Raw genomic sequence first — 21,078 nt, forward strand, 5'->3', positions numbered from 1 at the left:
TTCTCTGTAAACTGAGCATCCGTCCAGGTTTGCCCAGTTTGAGTGTCCCCGACAAATACCTGCTTCATCGCCATCACAATCTTCGCAGATTCAAAGTGCCCATCAGCCGTCTCGTTGTCATCTTCATCTCCTTTCCCGTGTGGGTCATTATCATCCCCGCTAATGACAGGTGCATTAGCAGCATTAATGGTAGGCGTAGTACTGCTGTGTCCACCGTGGTCTCCGCATTCTTGATCGGAGCAAACGATTTTTGCTTGTTTGGGATCCGACTGGCCAGTGTATTTGAAAAAGTTAAGCAACCTTTGTGTCTTTTTGACATTTTTCCCCTGAGTGAAACAAGGCTAACAGCAATCTCAACCAGCACAAGCGCATGTGTCACTTGAAGGGCCTCCCCTCTGTCCCTCTCTCCCCTCTTGTCTTACCCTGAAAATTCACCTCAAAACGCATCAAAAATGCAAACACAAGATTTTTGTGGAACTTCAATGGGGAATAAAGACTAACAAAACAGATAACACTGAACACTACACAAACAGTAATTTACTTTTTTTCATTTAGGTGATTCATTTTTCATAGTGACACAGGAGGTGCCGGATCCAATAAAAAAAGGTTCCGTATCCAACGTTGGAGGTGCCGGAACATGTTCCGGCGTGTTCCGGCTCAAATGAAGCCCTGGCCTTAGTGGTCCCCTAATACTGAATCTGAAGTCTCTTTTATATAGACCTTAGTGGTCCCCTAATACTGTATCTGAAGTCTCTTTTATATAGACCTTAGTGGTCCCCTAATACTGTATCTGAAGTCTCTTTTATATAGGCCTTAGTGGTCCCCTAATACTGTATCTGAAGTCTCTTTCCTGAAATTCAGCCTTGGTTCAGAATTACAGCCACTAGAGCCAGTCCCACAATGAGCTTTCCTTAGTATGTGCCATTTCTGTGTCTGTAGCTTTAAATGCTATTGAGGAGGAGAGGGGGCAAGGTGGAGGGTGGGGGTGTGGCCTTGACCAACTGCCACTTTGCTCGTTTGAAAGCCATGATGTCTCTCTCTCTCATGGGTGGGCCAAATTCTCTGGGCGGGCAAAGCAGAGAAAGGGGAGGTAACCTTGCTCCTTATGACCTCATAAGGAGAAGATTCCTGATTGGTCCATCTGAGCTTTCATTTTCTCAAAGGCAGAGCAGGATACTCAGGGCTCGGTTTACACCTATTGCCATTTCTAGCCACTGGGGGACCATAGGCAGGCTGGGGGAACGCATATTAATGTTAAAAACCTCATAAAGTGAAATTGTCATGCCATGGGACCTTTAACCAAGTGTCTTGTGCCCAAAAATGGCCATAAAAATATGACTCATGCTGTAGTTACCAGGAGTTAACTGTTGTTGATCAAGTCTACAGCGCTGGTTAATACTACGCTGGAAAACTAATTAAATGTCTCTTACAGTTAGTCAGTTGTACTTATTTTATTAGCAACGTGGCGTTGATAAAATGTGAATGCAAATGAGTTTTATATGAACATAACTTTTTTTATATGACACAGTTACAATACATACCTTAAAAGCAATTTTCTATGCAAAAATAACAGATCATCCTCTCAAATATGGGGTTTTCCTGAACTTTTCTGTTGTTATTAATCTGAACATTGTTGGGAACAATCCCGGAAGTGGAACGTCGTCGATAGAGACTAGCTTTGGACTGACAAAACAAGAAATTTAAAGACATTACCTTGGACTTTGAAAAACTGGGATGGACGTTTTTCAGTATTTTCTGACATTTTATAGACCAATCGATCAATCAATTCATTGATAAAATAATCGTTAGTTGCAGCCTTAATACATAGTTAAATATGTAATGTGACATATCTGTGCATCAGATGTATTCCCAAACATTTGCTTTGTCTGTACATTGTACAGACCATGTAGGCATCATATGGTTCATTTATCTGAGCCGATATCACCTCGAATACGTTTTAGATTCTTGCTGACAAGCGATAAGTGAGGAGACCTGATGATCAGAGTCGAGATGTACCAGGTCCTCAGTGGGGGGAACAATCAGCGGAGCTTCATTTTAATCTCAACAACACAGTTTGTTGTGTCGTCTGCACACCAGCTGCTGCTTCCCCTGTGAGGATTCATTGGAAAAACAACAAAAGAGAAAACATTCTCAGGTGGTTTTTTGCTCTTGTTAGTGGTGTTGATTACAAGGTCTGAATAATGGACAATTACAGGAAAATGTGACTATAGGAGCGTTGGCCACATGTGATGTGCATGTGTCTCAGTTAAAGGAGGACAGCAGCACACTGTGCAGTGTTTTAATTCAGTCATATATCACGAAGCAGATTCTTTTCAAGACAGGTGAACAATAGTGGGGTCAAAAAGTAAATGTATGGGTTCACAGGTATGTTTTTCCAAGTTTTTGGGGGGTTTTTGCGACAATGACTGGGAAGTATTCCACGAAGCTAACCGCACACACAAACATCTAGTGGTTATCTTCTGGAGAAGGTGGGGAGAGAAAAAGAAGACGAGGCCAGGCTCCAGGCTTCTGTCCTCAAGGAGGTTTTTGGTATCCGTTGATAGGGCTCCCTGCCTGAGGACAGAAAAATAAACTGTAAGTGAAGACGACAAAGACAATAAACATGAAGTAAGTGCAAGAAGGGAAATTTAGAGAGAGAAATGCCTTGAGGGGAAATGTTCCAGTAAGTAATGGCAGCTCTATAGACCTCTAGATATCAATATTAAAACAGGGCTTAATTTGACTAAAAAGTGTAAGTTTTTTTAGATTTCTAGGTTGTAGGCTCTAACTACATGGTGAAAGAGTTACTTAAAAGGCTGTTGAAACGAGCGCTAAGCGCCGGACATAGCAGCGGTGCCTCTGCAAAATAGCCTCGGGAAGGAACTTGTTTTGGTGGAACGTGTGTACGTTCAAAAGTTGTTTTAGTCATGCAACAGAAAACTCAGATTGGACAGATAGTCTAGCTAGCTGTCTGGATTGACCCTGCAGAGATCTGAGGAGCAGTTAACCATAGTCCTCAGAAATCCACCGGAGTTTAAAATGCCAACACAAAGAAAGAGGAAGGAAACGGACATCCGGCCGAAATGAGGAACATCTGGCGGAATTTCCGGCGACAACTGAACAACCTCAGAAGTGTAACGTTGTCGATAGAGACTAGGCATAGCCAAACTTATGCTAGCTAGTGAGCGAAACCACAGCACTTCAATGTTTAGCAACTAAGAACCATACTCGTGTCTACAGGGTGTGAATCTAGTTTATATAAATCACGTCAAAGCTGGTAATGTGTTTTATCATGGTTGTCTCCGGCGGTCACCGCTCCTCCAGCTACATTCCTCCCTCTATCATTTTAGCTCTGCAAAAAGAAAGCACCCCGCATCATCATCATCTGCATTCAATCAGAATAATTATCCCAAGAAATTCAGTGCAGAGCCTGTGAGAGGTGAGGGGAATGAAGCACAGAGGCTATTGGTAATCACCTCCCTCCAGTCGTTATTAGTCATCTCTCTGCTGCTTTGGAAGAGGGACCCGGACAGCTTGGGAGGAAGCCATGTGCAACAGACAGATAGACAGACAGAACAGAAAAAGCCTGATGTGACTCCGGTGCCCAGAAAGTATCAGCGATCTCTCAAGGCTTTGGCAGCACAGCAGCTCCTCTGGGGACTGGCACACGAGAATCAGCTTAGGTTCTGTCTGTCAGGCTTGCTCTTATCCACAGATTAAAAAAAAAAAAAAAAAAAGACTGCGCTTGTCACTCTAAAGATGTGGGAGCTTTTTAAAAAATCCCCAAAGCGGACAGCGAACACCTTTTGGATTCTTCACTATAAAGATGGAGTGTTTGAGGTCCTGTCAGGATTTGTAAGCGCTTCCTGCAGGAGCTCTTTGTTGGGTTCCTGTTTGATTGCAGAATAGCTTTGCAATCAAAAGTTTCCCAAAGCCATCTAACTTTTGTAAAGGAGACAGAAAAAAAGAAGAAAATAAAACACTGATTAGACTCCAGTGCCCATGAAGTATCAGTTTTATGAATGTTCTGGCAGCCCCACAGCTCCACAGGGGACTGGCAGCTGTCCTCAGATGACTGTCTATGTTTTGAAATTCTAATTTCACCCGTGAGATTTGCATATTGTATTTGATCCAGAGATTTTAAAAGACTGAACTGGTCACTACACATAAAGGATATTTTCTAAAAATCCAAAGGCAACTACAGTATGCACCTTAGCCCTGGAAGGTTGATAATACAGATGTATTTCTTATATATTGATTATACTGATATTACAGATACTATTATTATATAAAGACATTGAATACCTATTAAAGCTTGAGAACATTTTAGATAAGAAGCATGTATTGAATTCAACTAATAATTCTCTGGCATTTTCATTCACACACCCATTTAACTTTGGACTCATTTTTGTAGTTGTGGCCATAATTTCAGCTACGATAACATTTTAGTCAACAAAGTAAAAGCTGAGATGTGGGAACACAATGACATCTCTACAAGGGGTCAAACAATCAGTTTTTAAACATGCAAACACTTTAGCAGGATTGTCTAATTGTCTTCTCTTTATTTTTTTTTTATTTTTTTAGGCAAACCAAAGTGAGAACATCAAAGTGTTGTTTCCAATAATCCGTTATTGGAAATCTTATCTGAATGTTTGTTTTCTTGTTTCTTGTGCAGATGTCGCTGCACTCTATCCCCGCAATGAACTTGGTGAGTACAATGTTATTATTACTGATGGAAAATTGCCAAAAACTACAAATATGAGACCCACGTTTTAATATATACTTGAATTACTTTTGAGGCTCATAATTTTTATTAAAAAATATAGATTTTCAAAAAGGGACAGATCAGTTTAAACTTCAAATTCACCTATTTGTATGCCCCCAATGTACCTATAAATCAATGTTTCCAGCTGAAAAAAAGACACTGATCATCCCAGATAACAGTAAAGTAAGTAAAGACCTATTGCAGTCATAAAAGTTTCAGTAATTCAAACTAATTGGAGTGAAATGCATCAAGCTGCTGATTATGCACCATGCCTCCAACTAATTTATAAGCAATAGTTAAACTGCAGAAGTTTGAGAAGAATTGTTTTTCTAAAATCTAACCAGATTCTGTAGGATTGTTTTTCACCATTAACAGTGTTTGTTTTGAATATTGAAATAAATTCCCGCATTTTAAAACAGACAATTAAATTACTGAGCCATATTCATAGTTAATCTATGTGCCGCCTAGTGGCTGTTAGGTGATATGACAGCGTCTTCCACCGACACACACGATCCTTCGTGCTCCTCGCCTCTTCAGCGCTGCCGAACACCGTATGGAGTCGTATGTCTTTGTTAAAATACACAGCAGGCAGACAAAACAAAAACACTGATGAGACTTCAGTGCCCATGAGGGTTCGGAGTTTTTTTTGAAAATCCTGGCACCACAACAAACCCACTGCGGACTGGCAGCTGATCTGAACTTCAGTCTCAGTTCCAGAGATTTTAAAACACTGAACTGATTACTCTAAAGATATTGGTCCCTTCTCAAATCTAAAGGAAACTGTAGCTAAAAGGCAGAGTACGAGTAAAAGGGACCAGAAGGAGGTCTTCTCCGGGAAAAGGACAGCATTGGTTAATAGTTTGAACAGTTTTAGACATCCCTTTTTAAAACCTGCAATAGCTGATTTTTTGACCACATCATGATTTGAAAATATTGTGTAAAAAACATTGATTATAGGTTGCTTTAATGTTCAGAAATGTGATCTTTGTATACCTGTGCAAAAACTCTTACGATGGATGGATGCAAGAATGGATAGATGGATGGATGGATGGACGGATGGATGGATGGAGGGAGGGAGGGAGGGATGGATGGATGGAAGAATGGATAGATGGATGGATGGAGGGAGGGAGGGAGGAGTGATGGATGGATGGAAGAATGGATAGATGGATGGATGGATGGGTGGGTGGGTGGATGATGGATGGATGGATGGATGGAGGGAGGGAGGGAGAGAGGGATGGATGGGTGGATGGAAGAATGGATAGATGGATGGATGGGTGGATGATGGATGGATGGATGGAGGGAGGGAGGGATGGAGGGATGGATGGGTGGATGGAAGAATGGATAGATAGATGGATGGATGGAGGGTGGGAGGGAGAGAGGGATGGGTGGATGGAAGAATGGATAGATGGATGGGTGGATGATGGATGGATGGATGGATGGACAAAACATATGACTGAAAGATACCCGATGTTCGCTCATTAGATTCTTCTTTAAGGAACATTCTGCGGTCACCCAATGATTGCATGAAGGCTTTCAAGCAACCTTTTAAAAGACAAAAAGAATGATGAGACTCCAGTAACCATAACATTTCAAAGCTCTGGCTGTATGACAACCCCCTACAGGGACTGGCAGTCGCACCCACATGATTATTAGCCCTGATTTTTGGATATATTCTATTTCACTCCTCAGATCAGTCCTCATCTTTCATCTACACATGTTTTAATACAGAAAGGTTTTAATACAGTTAAGGTCGCTCTTTAAATAAAAGTTCACCTGAGGTTCTAGTCAAATACAAAGAGAGCCAACAGGGGCGGGCTCTTACATTACAGGGGCGGGCTCTTACATTTTCTTACTTTTAAGAACGATGATCATTTGATGAGTTGATCGAAAGAAAATCAATCAGCAACTATTTAGGTAATCAATGAATAGTTTTAGTAATTTCTCCAGTAAAAATGTCAACCGTTTTCTGGTTCTAACTTCTCAAATATGAGGATTTTATGCTTTTCTTTTTTGACTGAATTACATCTTCTTTGTCTGTGGTAAACAAAGCATTTTTCAGAAAAAAAGAATTATTCGATAACGAAAATGGTCATTCGTGGCAGTCCTACTTCACATATGAGTGCTGAACTGTTATGGCTTCATATTTGGTTACCAAAGAGATTTCGGTATCCCCTCCATGTACATCAAAGCCTCTTTACTTTTAACAGTCTATAGAAAAACACACTTAACCACCCCTGTTCAAGACGTATGTCTAAATTCTGGAAGAACTGACAGCAGAGCAACTCTTCTGGGGATTGGCAACCATACTATATTAGCCCTCCCTAATAAATCTCTAATATTTCACCCCTGAGGTTTGCATGTGTCTCCCACACAAAGATTTCAAAACACTAAACTGGGGCCCTCTGACATGTAGAGGGACTCTGCCGAACATTTCTTGAACCCATTGCAAAGTTTGTGAACCTGATGAGACCTTTGTGATTTTAGCCATGCAGCATACGCCCGTTAAGAAGTAGAAATATAAAACCTGGTTAAAGAGCTCCGCATACGGCATGTTTGACTTCTCCACCTGAGACTCCAGGTCAGCCACTGCATCTGCATCCCATGATGTTATACTGCTGCGAAAGAAAGGAAGGTTAGACGTGTTGTAAATACCGTAATATCCTGGAAACCATGTAGGAGTGGGCCACAGTGGAAAATGTATTAAAATGATGGGAGATACTGAAAATTTTTTCTTAATGCCCTGTTGGAAAACACTCCAACGAGGTTTCCTGGCAAAAAGATGTGCAGCTTCATCATAGTGATAAGTTTACTGTATCTTGCGTCTTCTTTCTTACCCGTCACAGCTTTGAGTGTCCTTTAGGGGACAGACGACGCTCTGTGTGGGACTGTCATCATGTTTCTCAACCTTCTTTTTCAATTTGATGACCTGTTGCAGCAGAGCGTCTCTCTCCTCCATCAGGCAGTCTTTGAATCTGTGATTTAAAAAAAGGTTTAGACGATGAGATATAGCCTGTAGAGATATTTGGTAGGGGGAAAAAAAAGTTTTACATTTTGTCAAAGAGGTTGTACTTTCTAATGTTGAGTTCATAGTTAGGGCATACCTGCCAACACTCCCGTTTTTTCCCGGGTTTCTCCCGTTTTTTTAACCCTATCTCCCGGACCCCTCCCGGTTTGTTATTTTTCACGGGAAACTCCCGTAATTTGCAGCATGGCCCAAACTCCTTTATAAATAATCAGACCAATATTTTTGTCTAATGTTGACCAGTTGCCAGATCTTGTATGAAACGCATCCTATTCACACAACATACACAACTTTCAACCTGTTTGTCACCTCAACCTGGCAACCCATAACCCAGTTGATCAGTTGATCTCTGCGCAAGCGCCGCAGAAAGTTCAGACCCGAAAGCGAGCCAATACAAAATGGCAGGTGAAGGCGGTGTTCCCGCAAAGAAATTGAAATATAGCTGTAAATTTCAACAGTGTTGGGCGCAACAATTTACATGCATCTTACCTAGTCATACCGACAACCTCCACGCTTTTTGTAAGGTGTGTCGCATTGATTTTAATGTAGCGCACAGCGGGAAAAATGACATTACCCAGCACATTAAAACACAGGGTCATACATACAGTACACTTAACAGTACCCCCCCTCCCTGGTCACAAATCTCCCGGATTTTGAAAACCAAATGTTGGCAGGTATGAGTTAGGGTCTCGAAGCCTGCACATTTTTGTGTCTCATGTGAAAAAAAGACACAATACATACAATGGACACATTAAGTATGTGTGCAGGGGCGTAGCACAAAATTCTGGGCCCTGTAGAAAGTCATTTTGACATTTCACATGAGGGACCTGGGTAATCAGTCCCCTGTTTCCCCCCCCAGTCCGACGCCCCTGTATGTGTGTAGTATGTGTGATTGTAAATGTTCAGGGAGAAAATACCCACTTCTTGATACTGCACATCCAGTAGCGCTGCTGCTGACAGAGCCACTCAAACTGCTCCGCTGTCCCCTGCAGTTTCCTCAGACTCCCCTCATTCTGCTGCTGCAGCTCCCTTACCTCAAAGACAAGACACCATCACTTTATATTCCTCGTTCAACCAGGATGTGATTGAGGCAACGAGAAAGCAGGAAATAATGATTGTGGTGTGTTTGTGTCTGTCAGGAAAAGGATACTCTTGAACTCAGTGGCGTCATCTGGAAAGATGAGCGACTGCAACAGGGTAGGACTTCATCTCCGACTCCCAGGACATTCACAACATGTCACTGACTTTATCCCCAGCAAATAGATGTTCTCATTAAGTGACTGACAGGGCGGTCTGTTGTTTTGTTCTGTTGGACTGTGCGGCTCTCGTAGGAGAGATAATTGTGGAGCTGGATTGTTTGCTGTCTGATGGACTGGTTGAAACGGGGGCCAGGAAGGGAGTGAGTCTTTGAAGCCAAGTGTAAATAACAAAATCCTGACAGTGTGTAGGAATGTAACACCCAGACTGCACAGACTCAACACACATTAATACAAATCTAATGCCAGAAAAAAAAAAAAATCTGAATCAGTGCATTCTCTGGAGTGGTTGTAGTTTTTCAAATTTGGCCACAGTACATAAATTTGAACCTTGAGGTTTCATGTTTCGTGAGATTAATTATTCAAAATCCAACAGCAGACTTGTTATTCTCTGTTTGTAACCGGCGCGCCGACACGTTGACCTAAACTACCCTAAGAACAGAGTTAGTCCATTACTTCTCGCAGCAGGATGATGTTGTACTGCATTATTTGTGGAGGAGTTGGCTGCATGCTTTGACAAAGAGAAGTACTCCACATTTGTTATAAAACCATCAAAAGTACATGACTTACCTATTTACTCTCAAGCAGACAAGACCAGAGAAGCAGTGTTGAACAAAGTGTCCAACCCTGACATCTGCTGGACAAAAGGTCACATTACAACCACTGACTTCTATGTTGTGATACTGGTGGGTATTTAACCCTTGTGTTGTCCTCGGGTCAAATTTGACCCGTTTTCAAAGTTTTATATCAGAAATATGGGTTTCTTTGAACCAAAATGCCAAGAGACATGGAAGCATGGATGTACGTCGTATGGAACCCATACAACGATCTTTGCACGTAAAATGAATGATTACTTTTATTCAATTTTGAAAGTTTTATTCAATTTTATAAACATGTTTAAATGGTTTTAAAACAGTATCGTGACCAAACTTTGACATAAACCAGTCTGGGATTCACTCAACATCCTTTGATCTTAAATATTAGTCAAAATAATTCATAATTTCTGCTTTTTTAACTCCAAAATTAGGTATAATGTCATATAAATTAGGTTTACTGACCATGAATTTAAAAATAAAACGTTGAGAAAAGAAGAAAATGTTTTAAAAAGTGTCAAAAGCATAAAAAAGAGCCAAAAAACGCTGGAAAAAGCAAAAAAAATTCAAATTCACTTTTGACCTGATGTTCATAGTTGACGGGAAGACAACACACGGGTTAAACGTTTAGTTTGTTGCTAATTAGCAGTCTTGTATAAAGTACTTGAACATAATACTTGAGTAAAAGTACAAGTATCTTGCCAGAAAATGACTTTGGTAGAAGTTATAGTCACCTTTTAGAACATTACTTGTGTAAAAGTCATAAAGACACTATCAGTCCTTATGCTTCCTCCTCTTCTTTAGTTTTGGCCCATGTTTTTTTTATTTGCTGCTTGGCAACAAACAGGCATTACGTCACCAACTGGAATGGAGTGGGCATTAACATGCAATCTAGCAGCAATGATTCGCTAAACTAGCCTAGAAATCTAGACGCACCCTAGCGGCAGCAAAATTATTTTTCAGCCAGGGGGGGTCTAGGCACTCTAGTCTCTGACTTGCGAGCTGGAAAAAACATTTCTGGTCAGGCCAATCGCATCGTGTATAGAGTCGGTGGGCGGGCTTATGGCTGCTGCTGCTGGGAACAGCGGTCTTCTGGAAGACTTGGAGTTCAGCTTTTCTTTGAGAAAAGAACAAAGAACGGCACAGAAATCATTCTTTAAAAAGGAAGATGTGTTAATGTGTGCTAAAGTTGAATCTATCAACTAGCTCTGCTACCTCCTTCGTTGCTCTGCCTGGTTGTAGCTCTATCCTATTGTGTGCAGAGGGAATTTGAAAGACAACCGTTTATCCCGCCCCTCGGATTGAGCCCTGCCAATGGTGAGTTCCCAGACCCAACATCTGGATGTGGGTCTGGCTTGTCAGGCTATCGCCAAACCTGCTTTCTTCCAGTGTAACAAATTTCTTCTGATTTAATTTTGTAGGAATGAGTAAATAAAATGCTTAGGGGAAATGTAGTGGAGTAAAAGTAAAAGTTTAGTACAGGTACAGCAACGAAGTATTTGTACTTCGTTACATTACAACACTGCTAATAAATGTGTGTGAATAATCTCATTAGGGATGAGACATCATGTAAATAACCTGACGGTCATTGGTTACATCTTATTAATATATAGTCACACAAACTCAGGCCACAATGTGCAAGCAGTGGTTTCAGATTGTCATAATATTTACAATTCACATCACAACCTTGGCATACTCCTTCCTTTTTTGGTTTCATTTTTCAGTTTGATCGGAATTGTACGTGATGTAATGAATGCACTGTCTTTTTGTCATGCCGTGATGGACAATAACGCCTCAAGCAGTTTATATCGCCAATTATTTTCTTCATGTCACTCAAAGATGAAAAGTACTGTTGTGCTGTCCGTACCAACATTGTGCGTAAACAAGAACCCTGATATGAATTTCAATTTTCAAACAAACTGCAAACTCCAGCAAACGTTTGTGTACATTGAAAAGACTTAAAGATGGCAATTAGTATCATTTATTTAGGTATAAAGGGAACAGTTCACCCACCAAAATGTGTGTTTTGAATAGAGCTGAAACAATTGACAAAAAATGAATGGGCAGCATTTTTTACATTGATTAATTGCTGTGGCCCTTGTGCATCTCTTTAAAAAAAAAGTTACAGAAATGTCTGGTTCCAGTTTCTCAAATTTGAACATCTGCTGATTTTCTCAGCCTTCTTTGACGGTAAAATGTAATATATTTGGGTTTTGACTGTTGGTCAGACACAACGAGCAGTTTAAATATGTCAATTTGGGCTTTGGGAACTTGTGACGGCCCTTTTTCACTTTTTTATGGCATTTTATAGACCAAATGATTCATGGATTAATCAAGAAAAATAATCAGCCGATTGATTGATAATGAAAATCAACTATAATATATAGAGGAGACGTTTAGGAGTTACTGTCAGACTCTCACAGACCCAAAAAGTGCCAGAGCTGCATTCAATTCGGTTCCCTTACCTCCTTCTGATGAGTGGAGCGTAAATCCTTCAGATTTTCTATCAAAGTTCGGTTGGTGTCGTGTAGCTCCTCCAGCTCCACTGTCTTACTGTTGGCAACAATGACAAAAAGATGTTATCCTATCTGTGTGTACGCAACACTTGTTGTGGCCAGTTTAATTTGACCTGAGTAGAGTCATATCAATGTAGTTGTCCGCATCGTGTTTGTAAGTTGGAAAAGCTGAAAACTAATTTAAATTGACCTTTAATCCACTTTTTTTATAATGATTTTTACATTTTGGCAAACTCCATTTATCTGATCTCTTACATTAATACACAAAAAACATAATTTCCTTTAAAGAATACCCTTACCTCGACAATAATATCATTGCTTTCTGGATAAAATAATGAATGTTTGCTTCATATGGTGCAGCATAACTTATTTCTTTAACGCATGGGAATGGGAAGAAACTTTATTTCTAACACCAATTATTTCTAACACCTAACTTTTTGTCAGCTGTAAAAATGACTGAAAGGAGTTGCATGAAGATGTTTCATTTAAAGTTTAAATATAATATATGTTTGGTGCTCCGAGTGCTCTTAACTAAAATAATGTTCCTTATTTTTTTGTCTTTTTTTCTAGGTTTTTTTCTTCCACAGATTTTTCTGTTCAGCGGGATTTCTATTCTCAACCCTACATGCTCCTCGCTGTCACAGATTCATTTCCACAATTGTATCAATGCATTTGATGTTAGAGTCAATAGGAATTTTAAAGGAAAATGTAAAACATATACACATTGACCTTTCTTCTAATGTTAAGATTGCTTTCATCTTCTTGACTTGTCGGCTGGAATCATAATGTGATAACGTATTCTGACACTAAGCCAACTCCCCGCGGGGATTTAAAGTCAGCAGATTGAGGCACGGCGCAGCTTTTCTGCTGACTTAAAAAAGGTCTGAACTCAATGCTTTCATCCAGTTTTGAGACAACAGTTTGAGATGAAGTTCTTCTCTGTGGGTTTGCAGAGCAGCTGGTGACAGCTTCACTTGGCTCCAGTTTGCTGGAGATGGTAATCAAACGTTAGCGGGTTTTTTATTCATTTGAATGTTTCTTTTCTTAGTCTGCGGCCTTATCTGGGTTAATGTTTGTTATTATATTTTGTTCGGTTTAAACAGCTGGGTGGAACATGGAGGAATGCGTTTGAATCAAACCATCGACAATTCAACGTGGTTAAAGAAAACGAGAAGGTCACCGCAAGCTTTTTGTTCAGGTATTTCCTCCACAACTCAGAGCTGTGACAGGTCCTCATCTAGAGCACAGTAAAGCACGCTTGTGTTTTTAATTAAAAAGGTGTGCACACTGGACACTGACAAGTGGGAAAATTTAAGACCACATACTCAAAGTGATTACCACCAATATTGCTCCTGGGACACGCTGCTATGTGGCTGTCCGCTGCTTAAATGCAGAGATTGAATTTCACTACATTGTACTATAGGATTGTATGGGACAGTCTCTTTTACTTTCTTCTTTCTATTAATAAAACGGTTTAAAGAAATATGATTTTTCTGGAAAAGATCGAATTTAGATAGATAGTCTTAGACAATAAAGTGAATTTAGATCATAAATATTTAGTAAGGATGTAGTCTATATCCACGACGACGATTGCTCTGGTGCCGCTGGATTTTCCGCCAGATCACACTCTTTTCGGCCGGATGTCCGGTACCTTCCGCTTTCTTTGTGTTGGAATTTCAAACTCCGGTGGATTTGTGAGGACTATGGTTAACTGCTCCTCAGATCTCTGCAGGGTAAATCCAGACAGCTAGCTAGACTATCTGTCCAATCTGAGTTTTCTGTTGCACGACTAAAACTACTTTTGAACGTACACATGTTCCACCAAAAAGTTCCTTCCAGAGGCTATTTTGCAGAGGCGCCATGGCTCTCTCCGGGGCTTAGCGCTGCCAATGACGATTGTGATTGGTTTAAAGAAATGCCAATAAAACAGAGCACATCCCGGAATGCTGTGTGGACTAGCCAGACCCTCCTCCGCAGCACTGTGGAGGAAGGTCTGGCAATGCGAGACTAGTAAGGATGAAACTTAAGATTCAGTTTTATCATGAATTATTGGGTTCATTCTTTTCCATCTCATTTTCAAGCATGAAAAGTGGGCCTACCTGCGCAGCTCTGCCTGCAGGCTCTCTGTCAGCGCAGCTCTGCGCCGGGCTTCACTGTGCAGCTCTGTCTCGAGGCTCTCTGCCACCACAGCTCTGTGTTGGGCCTCAGCATGCAGCTCCTCCACCAGGCCCTCCAGCTTCACCTCGGAGCTCTGCAGGCACAGTATCTCTGAGCTGACCTGCCGCAGCACCTCCGCGTCCTGGGAGCTTGCCTCCGCCAGCAGGACCACGCGCTGCTGCAGCAAGTTCACCAGGTCCTGCAGGCGAGACACATGGATACACTGACACATTCTCACACATACAGATAGGTAAGGACTCCATAACAATCCACACAGATTTTTGCAAAATGTTTTTACACAATCAAATTCTATTTTATGGCTTTTATTGTTCATCAACTACTACATCAACAATGTCTTAGAATGCACTCTAGTTTTCTTTCTTGTCTCTGCTAAATGATGTTACCTAATTCAATTCAATTCAATTGTTTTTACAGTGTCAAATCACAACAGGAGTTATCTCAGGACACTTCACAGATAGAGTAGGTCCAGACCACACTCTATAATTACATACAAAGACCCAACAATTCCCCCAAGAGCAAGCATTTGGTGTGACAGTGCCTTTTTATAGGCTGAAACCTCAGAACCTGACTCTTGGTGGGCGGCCATCTGCCGCTGCTGGATGGGACACAGAGACACTGATACAGATATACAGATATAGAGAAATATGATTCATAATAATTATAGCAGTTGGTATGATGAACAGTGGCAAAATAGTAACAATAAAGAAAATAGAACTATGACTTACAGAGTGTAATAGCTTCATCTCATCTGACACAGATGCTTACATAAAGGTACATGAACCCAGAATATATACATAAATGGAACTTATTAATCTCATATTACTCAGTACACCCTGACCTTTTAAGATCTCCCTGGAGATGTCCCAATTGTAGCATTATCATCTTACACAGACTGCTTTTGAGTGATCAAATCAAAGACACCTACTGTATAGGTCAAAGAGTTTGTGGCAAGCCCAAACCTGACACTATATCAAATCTATGTGGGGAAAGGGAGTGAGCCACATGCTCCAAATCTCTAACAAATACCACTGAGGTCTCTAGAGTTCTATGTATCATTTTGTCATGTGGATTGTTTGTACTGTAATTTTATTATGCTGGTCTGTTCTACTCTATTGCACGTCTGTCCGTCCTGAGAAAGCAAACCCTCCTCAGTTGCTCTCCCTGAGGTTTCTTCCATTTATTTTCCTGTCAAAGGTTTTTTTCGTGGAGTTCTTCCTTATCCGATGCGAGGATCAGAGGACAGAAGGTGTCGCATGCTGTACCAATTGTAAAGCCCTCTGAGGCAAATTTGTGATTTGTGAAATTGGGCTAAATAAAAAATGGACTTGACTTCAATAGAGGAGCTGCTCATTTGTTACTATGAATCAGGGATTCATCTTAAAGGTTGAAAGTAATAACTGGAACATAAAAGAAGAAGAGACTCTCTCTCATCTTTCCTTTTTCCCCTGGCCTCTAAAAAGTATTAAAATAAAGCCGTCAGCAAAAAGAATAAAAAAAAAACAACCAATGGTAACCAATGCCAAAACCTCTGCATTTACAGCATGTTAACACTGGCACTTACTCATAGCCTAATTCCAGTGTAATTTCAGTAATTGCAGCATAGGTGGCAGACTGGTATGGTCATGGCTATGTGCATTTAAATGATGAGATTGTAATGAGGTTAAACACTACAAGATTAAATGACACAAATTGGACAGGAGTTGGCCTTCAGGTAAGTATTTCCTAACAAGACCACACCAATGTTTGAAGTTAAATAGAGCTGAATGTTGTTTTGGGAATCATGATTTGGTAAAAGGAGTGGCTCATAGTGATCAGCTAACTGCAGCTCTGTGGAGCTTTTTTAGCCTTTTTGAACTAATAGTTTTGGTTTTACGGCACATTTACTGTCTGGTTCATTCCCATGCTGAAGCATGCAGATTTGTTAGCCAACAACGCTCTGATAAATCCACTGTACACTACCTTTCCTGCACCAAACAGCAGACAACATTAGAGCCTAGCTGGTGAAAAAGTGGAACATTAGCAGCTAAAGAGACAGATTTTTTTCTCAGTAGTTGGTGGAGACCAAAACAGAGCAAATATTTGAGTGAAAATTGGACTTAAATGCTTCAGGGGAACAGAAAAAGACTCCACATGAATGCTAACGTTGCTATGTATGTGCTGAATGCCCCAATAAGCAGGCCCGGATCTAGGCATAGCCATTCTATGCACGTACCTAGGGCCCATTTGCCAATAGGGGGCCCAGTTAGAGGGAAAAGTCAAAGTATATTTGTTTATAGTTTTAAAAACTATTTTAAAATGCAAAGTTTCTATCTAACGCTTCATCTAAACTTGTATATTTTTTAAGATATTTAATATATATATATATAAAAACTTAGGAAAATCTGTTTTTGGTTCCATATGTTAGCTAGCCATAAAGGTTACACTACCACTTTTCTAGGATGCTTTCGGTTAAAAAAAGAAAAATATAAAAGAATAAAGAAAACAACAAAGAGGTGCTTTACACAAGTCTGTCTCAGTTCCTTCAAATAAGCCTAAATTAGATGCTTTAAAATACCCTAATAAATAAATTAGCATCATAATGATTTGTGGCAGTTAAAAGTAATCGTTTATTCACCAAATAACAAAGTATCCACTTGGACAGGGCCCGAAAAATGCAGTATGCCTTGTGTAACTTTTCCATTTAATCTGGCTCTGCCAATAAGCAAAAAATAATCAGTTAATGCAGCATACAATAAATAATAATAGCCACCTGATGAATTCAGATGAAGTCCAGTAGTCACACTTTTTTATGTTTTTGGTCTTCACCAAATCCTGAGGGAAATATCTGGCTCTTGAGCTGCTAAATGCTCACCTATGTTCACCAGCTAGTCGCTAACTGTGTCTGTCTGCTGTTTGGTGATGAGCAGGTAGTGGTATTAGAGCTTTTTTACTGAAACAGTTGGCTGCTGAGACTGAAAACATCACTGATGAAAGAGGTGCAAGTGAACCTAAACATGCTAAAATGCTCAGAAATACAAAATTTAAAAGAATCTGATTATTTCTTTTAAATCCTAATCTGCTCACCTGTTGCTGGTGGATCCTGCTGATGAGTTGGTCCTCTCTCATCCTGAGCTCCATGTTCAGCTGCTGCTGGTGGAGGAGTCGAGCTGTCGCAGCTTCCAGATCATTCTGCAGCTTCCTCTCCCTGTCTCTGGACATCAGAAACTCCCTGTCGAGCACTGCTGCAGCCACAAACAACAGACCCAAGTCACGTTTGGGCCTCAAAACCATTGCTGTGTAGACCATTTTCATTAAAACAGAAGATCTGCTGAATGTGTGCCACTTGGACGTGTTTTAATGAAAGGTAATGGAAAAAGTATGTTGTTTTTTTACTGCTCACAGCATAAATTAACCATAATGTCTTAAACAATAACACTTTAAATGGAGGAGTATGTCAGCTGCTGACATCTCTGGCGTTGAAACATTTTCCTCTCACTGGAGTTTTAAGGCATTCCCACTCCCCTCACCTCATCATGCACTTATGTGTCCCTAATACGTTTTACACACATTTACATTGGATCTCAGCTCTGTGGCCGTCCTCATTTCTCACTTTAGTGTCCATAACATGCTCATATCTTGGCTACAGTCTATCGTTAGTGTTGTAACTCCAACCGGTCATCAGCAGAGTTTGATAAAGCCTTAAAATATAACCCTTAACAAAGACACTCTTGCCAAGCAGAAAAAAACTGTTCTTAATTAGAAATATGTATATTAAGTGGCAAATTTGATTCTGATGGTTCACAGCTGGCAATCCAGTCCTTGATATTTAATAGCATCAGAATCAGATGTATTGCCATTGCATGGAATTTGCCTTGGTGTGTTAGGTGCATACAATACACATATGAAAATGAAATGAACAAACAATAAAGCAAAGTACTGCAACAGTTAAGAACATAAACATAGAATAAATATTACAATAAAAATATGTAAAAGACACTATAGCAAATATATGTGTGTGTGTGTGTGTGTGTGTGTGTGTGTGTGTGTGTGTGTGTGTGTGTGTGTGTGTGTGTGTGTGTGTGTGTGTGTGTGTGTGTGTGTGTGTGTGTGTCTTCAGACCAGATGTGTTTGGTTGCCATCTGGCTCACTGCTTGAATAAATAGGAAAACTACAGCTTTTTCTGACTTTTGTGGAATCTTTGTCTTTCTCTAGTCAAATACGTTCACTTGAGGCCTCTAAAAAAATATTTAATACTTTTATGCCTTCAGACATGTTTAACTTATGGTGCGCAAACCTAATCTGATTACTTCAGTGACGCTATAATGGCGCATTGTCACTGTGGCGTATTGTAATTGTTTTCATATAATAATTCTGTGAAATGTTATCTTGTCCCCATTAACCCTGACAATATCACAGCAGTAAATGACACACTTTTACAGGCAATGAGGCACAGTTCACTTTCAAGTCATGACCTTTGAAGCAAGTTGTTGTATTATCTACTATGGACGATGTGGGGAGGAACATTCACAGGTTAATCTTACTTCTTAAGCATGTAGCATGAATCTGTGGTTCCTTTTATGGCATGAAACCAAATTTGAACATCAAACTAATACATTACAAAAACGTAAATAAGAGGAAGTATGAACTCTTAGACACCACAGTACTATTAGATTGCATTACTCTGGTATTCATCAGAATGTCTGAATTTGCACTTATTGGTGCCTCAAGTGCAATTAATACAACTGTGAACTGAGGAGAGAAAAAATATAATGCACAAAAAAGATTATATTGGCAGTTGACACTAGACTGAACCAGTAACGGCTCTGAAATGTAAATGTGTAACTTTATTCTCAGAGGTCAAATGAGTTACCTTTATCATAAGCCAGGCGGGTGCACTTTGCCGTCAGATACTGGATCTGACTGTAGTCTTCGTCCCTGTGTGCTCGGAAAAACCTCCTCATGCTCACCGGTGTTTGAAATGCTCTCTCCAATCCCACTCTAAAGCTTCTTCCACTTTCCCATGATCCTTAGGGCAGGGCAGGTGTGTCCCGCATGGTCAGATAGGAGACAGTGTGCACATTTCCTGCCATGTTTCACTCTTCCTGTACAGACAGTCGCACCTACAGAGGGCAAGTTTAAGCATTAATCCAAGCTGCTGTTTTCATAACATGGAGGCGAGGTGTGCTGCTTGTGTGTGTTTCTGTGTGTGTGTGTGTGTGTGTGCGTGTTCAGACCTGATGTTTTATTTGCCACCTGGCTCACTGCTTGAATACATAGGAAAACTATGACTTGTTTCGTGCACAAATTGAAGGTTTGATGTGATGTTAAATGCAAATTTTCTTTTAAAATTCTCCCTCAAGGCATCGAGGGCTGCGGGAGAGTTGAGGCAAGTCAGGCATGTTGCATCTAGCAGGCAGGCGTCTTTATAGCAGCAGCCTCCGGTTAGTTCTTTTATAATATAGGATTGCGTAAGGGATTTTATGGGGGGGGGGAAATACCTTTGGCATTTAATAATAATTGATGTATCAAACATGTTAGTATTGCGTGTTAGTAGTTTGCGTGTAGAATATAATGGTAAACTGTTTAATTTTTGCTAATTTCTCATGAGATACTGTACCTAATCCTACTCCACCCACTGCTAGTGGCTGCTATATTGTTGACTGGTACCAGAAGGAGGGATCATATCTCCCCGATATTGGCTTCTCTTCACTGGTTACCGGTCAAATATAGAATCGATTTTAAGGTCATGTTTCTTGTTTTTAAGGCATTACATGGATTGGCCCCTTTATATATTGCTGATCGCCTTACGCTACATCACTCCTCCAGGAACCTAAGATCGTCTGATTAGTTCATTTTAGCTATTCCACAGTATCGGATGTAAACAAAAGGTGCCTTCTCAGTTTTGGCCCAAAGACTCTGGAACAAATATTAGGTCCTCCTCTACTGCAGAGGTCTTTAAGTCTCGTCTTAAAACATATTTTTATTCTTTGGCGTATGATTTAGATTAGGGACATTTGTATAGAAGTGTGTTGTTTGTATGATGTTCATTGTATCTATATTTGTATTGTCTTCCTTTGTTTTTATAACATAATATAACTTTGTACAGCACTTTCTTCAGCCTAGGTTGGTTTTAAATGTGCTCTATAAATAAATTGACTTGACTTAAAGAAGTCTGATACATGCATCCTATGATTGTGTGTCACCAGTGGTACATTTGTAGACCGGGTAAACCCAGCCCGATTTGATTTCGCCCTGCCGCTCAGGCTGGAAACCTGTACATTTATCTAGCCTGCTTCCGTTACACATCTGCGGGAACCAATCACAAACTGGCTTATCCACCTGGCGCGCTATTGGCAGGTTTAATACGATGACGATAGAGAAGCGACCAAGCAGCTTCTTGTTTACATTCAAAATAGCGGCCACCGAAGCGCAGCAGCCCGTTGATGCCGCTGTCGCTGCTACGTCACCCGGATGGCTGGTCTGATTGGTTGAAGGACTATCCAGTTGCGTACAGAGTCATTTGAACTTTGCCCGTTGATCACGCCTCTTGTGCAGTAGAAAATACAGAGCAGACTCCCCAGACTAATATTCAATCTTAAAAGATTAAGCTTGGTCTGGTGATAAGAAGACTAGTACATTTGCACATTTACTCCAGTACGGTAAGTACAAATTTGAAGTTCTTGTACTTTACTTATACTCTCTTTTTCATGCCACTTTTTTCTTCTTCATCTACCTTTCTACATTTCAGAGGGAATATTATACTTTTTAC

General features: G+C 40.4%; 1 protein-coding gene and 2 long non-coding RNA genes across 8 annotated transcripts in view; 2 read left to right on the plus strand and 1 right to left on the minus strand.

The window, feature by feature from the left end:
* Positions 1-14,342, plus strand: part of LOC120567452 — a 223,865-nt gene extending 209,523 nt beyond the window's left edge. For 2 of the 3 annotated variants that reach the window (XR_005640575.1, XR_005640576.1), the window contains exons 2-5: positions 4,676-4,708; positions 13,106-13,149; positions 13,256-13,350; positions 14,234-14,342. This is a non-coding gene — a long non-coding RNA (uncharacterized LOC120567452). The remainder of the gene's footprint in view (positions 1-4,675; positions 4,709-13,105; positions 13,150-13,255; positions 13,351-14,233) is intronic. The other variant, XR_005640577.1, reaches the window with a different exon arrangement.
* On the minus strand, positions 1,437-19,560 carry LOC120567451 (protein Daple). Of its 4 annotated transcripts, XM_039814422.1 has the most exons (9): positions 19,544-19,560; positions 19,180-19,429; positions 17,394-17,551; positions 14,252-14,508; positions 12,102-12,189; positions 8,709-8,821; positions 7,600-7,737; positions 7,290-7,380; positions 1,437-2,574 (listed from the first exon to the last, which is right to left on the minus strand). In XM_039814422.1, exons 2-9 carry the CDS (start codon positions 19,268-19,270, stop codon positions 2,536-2,538), a joined length of 975 nt encoding a protein of 324 aa, XP_039670356.1. In that variant the 5' UTR covers positions 19,271-19,429; positions 19,544-19,560; the 3' UTR covers positions 1,437-2,535. The 4 variants fall into 4 exon arrangements, with proteins under 4 accessions (XP_039670356.1, XP_039670358.1, XP_039670357.1 ...); XM_039814424.1 differs by lacking the exon at positions 19,544-19,560 and having other exon boundaries at positions 17,394-17,548; positions 19,180-19,471; XM_039814423.1 differs by lacking the exon at positions 19,544-19,560 and having other exon boundaries at positions 7,290-7,377; positions 19,180-19,471.
* On the plus strand, positions 14,448-15,665 carry LOC120567453. Its single transcript, XR_005640578.1, has 2 exons — positions 14,448-14,559; positions 15,525-15,665. It is a non-coding gene; the product is annotated as an uncharacterized LOC120567453 (long non-coding RNA).
* Positions 19,561-21,078: the final 1,518 nt, after the last annotated feature.

Source organism: Perca fluviatilis, chromosome 10 (assembly GCF_010015445.1).
Source record: "Perca fluviatilis chromosome 10, GENO_Pfluv_1.0, whole genome shotgun sequence".
In the NCBI taxonomy this organism is placed as follows: domain Eukaryota; kingdom Metazoa; phylum Chordata; class Actinopteri; order Perciformes; family Percidae; genus Perca; species Perca fluviatilis.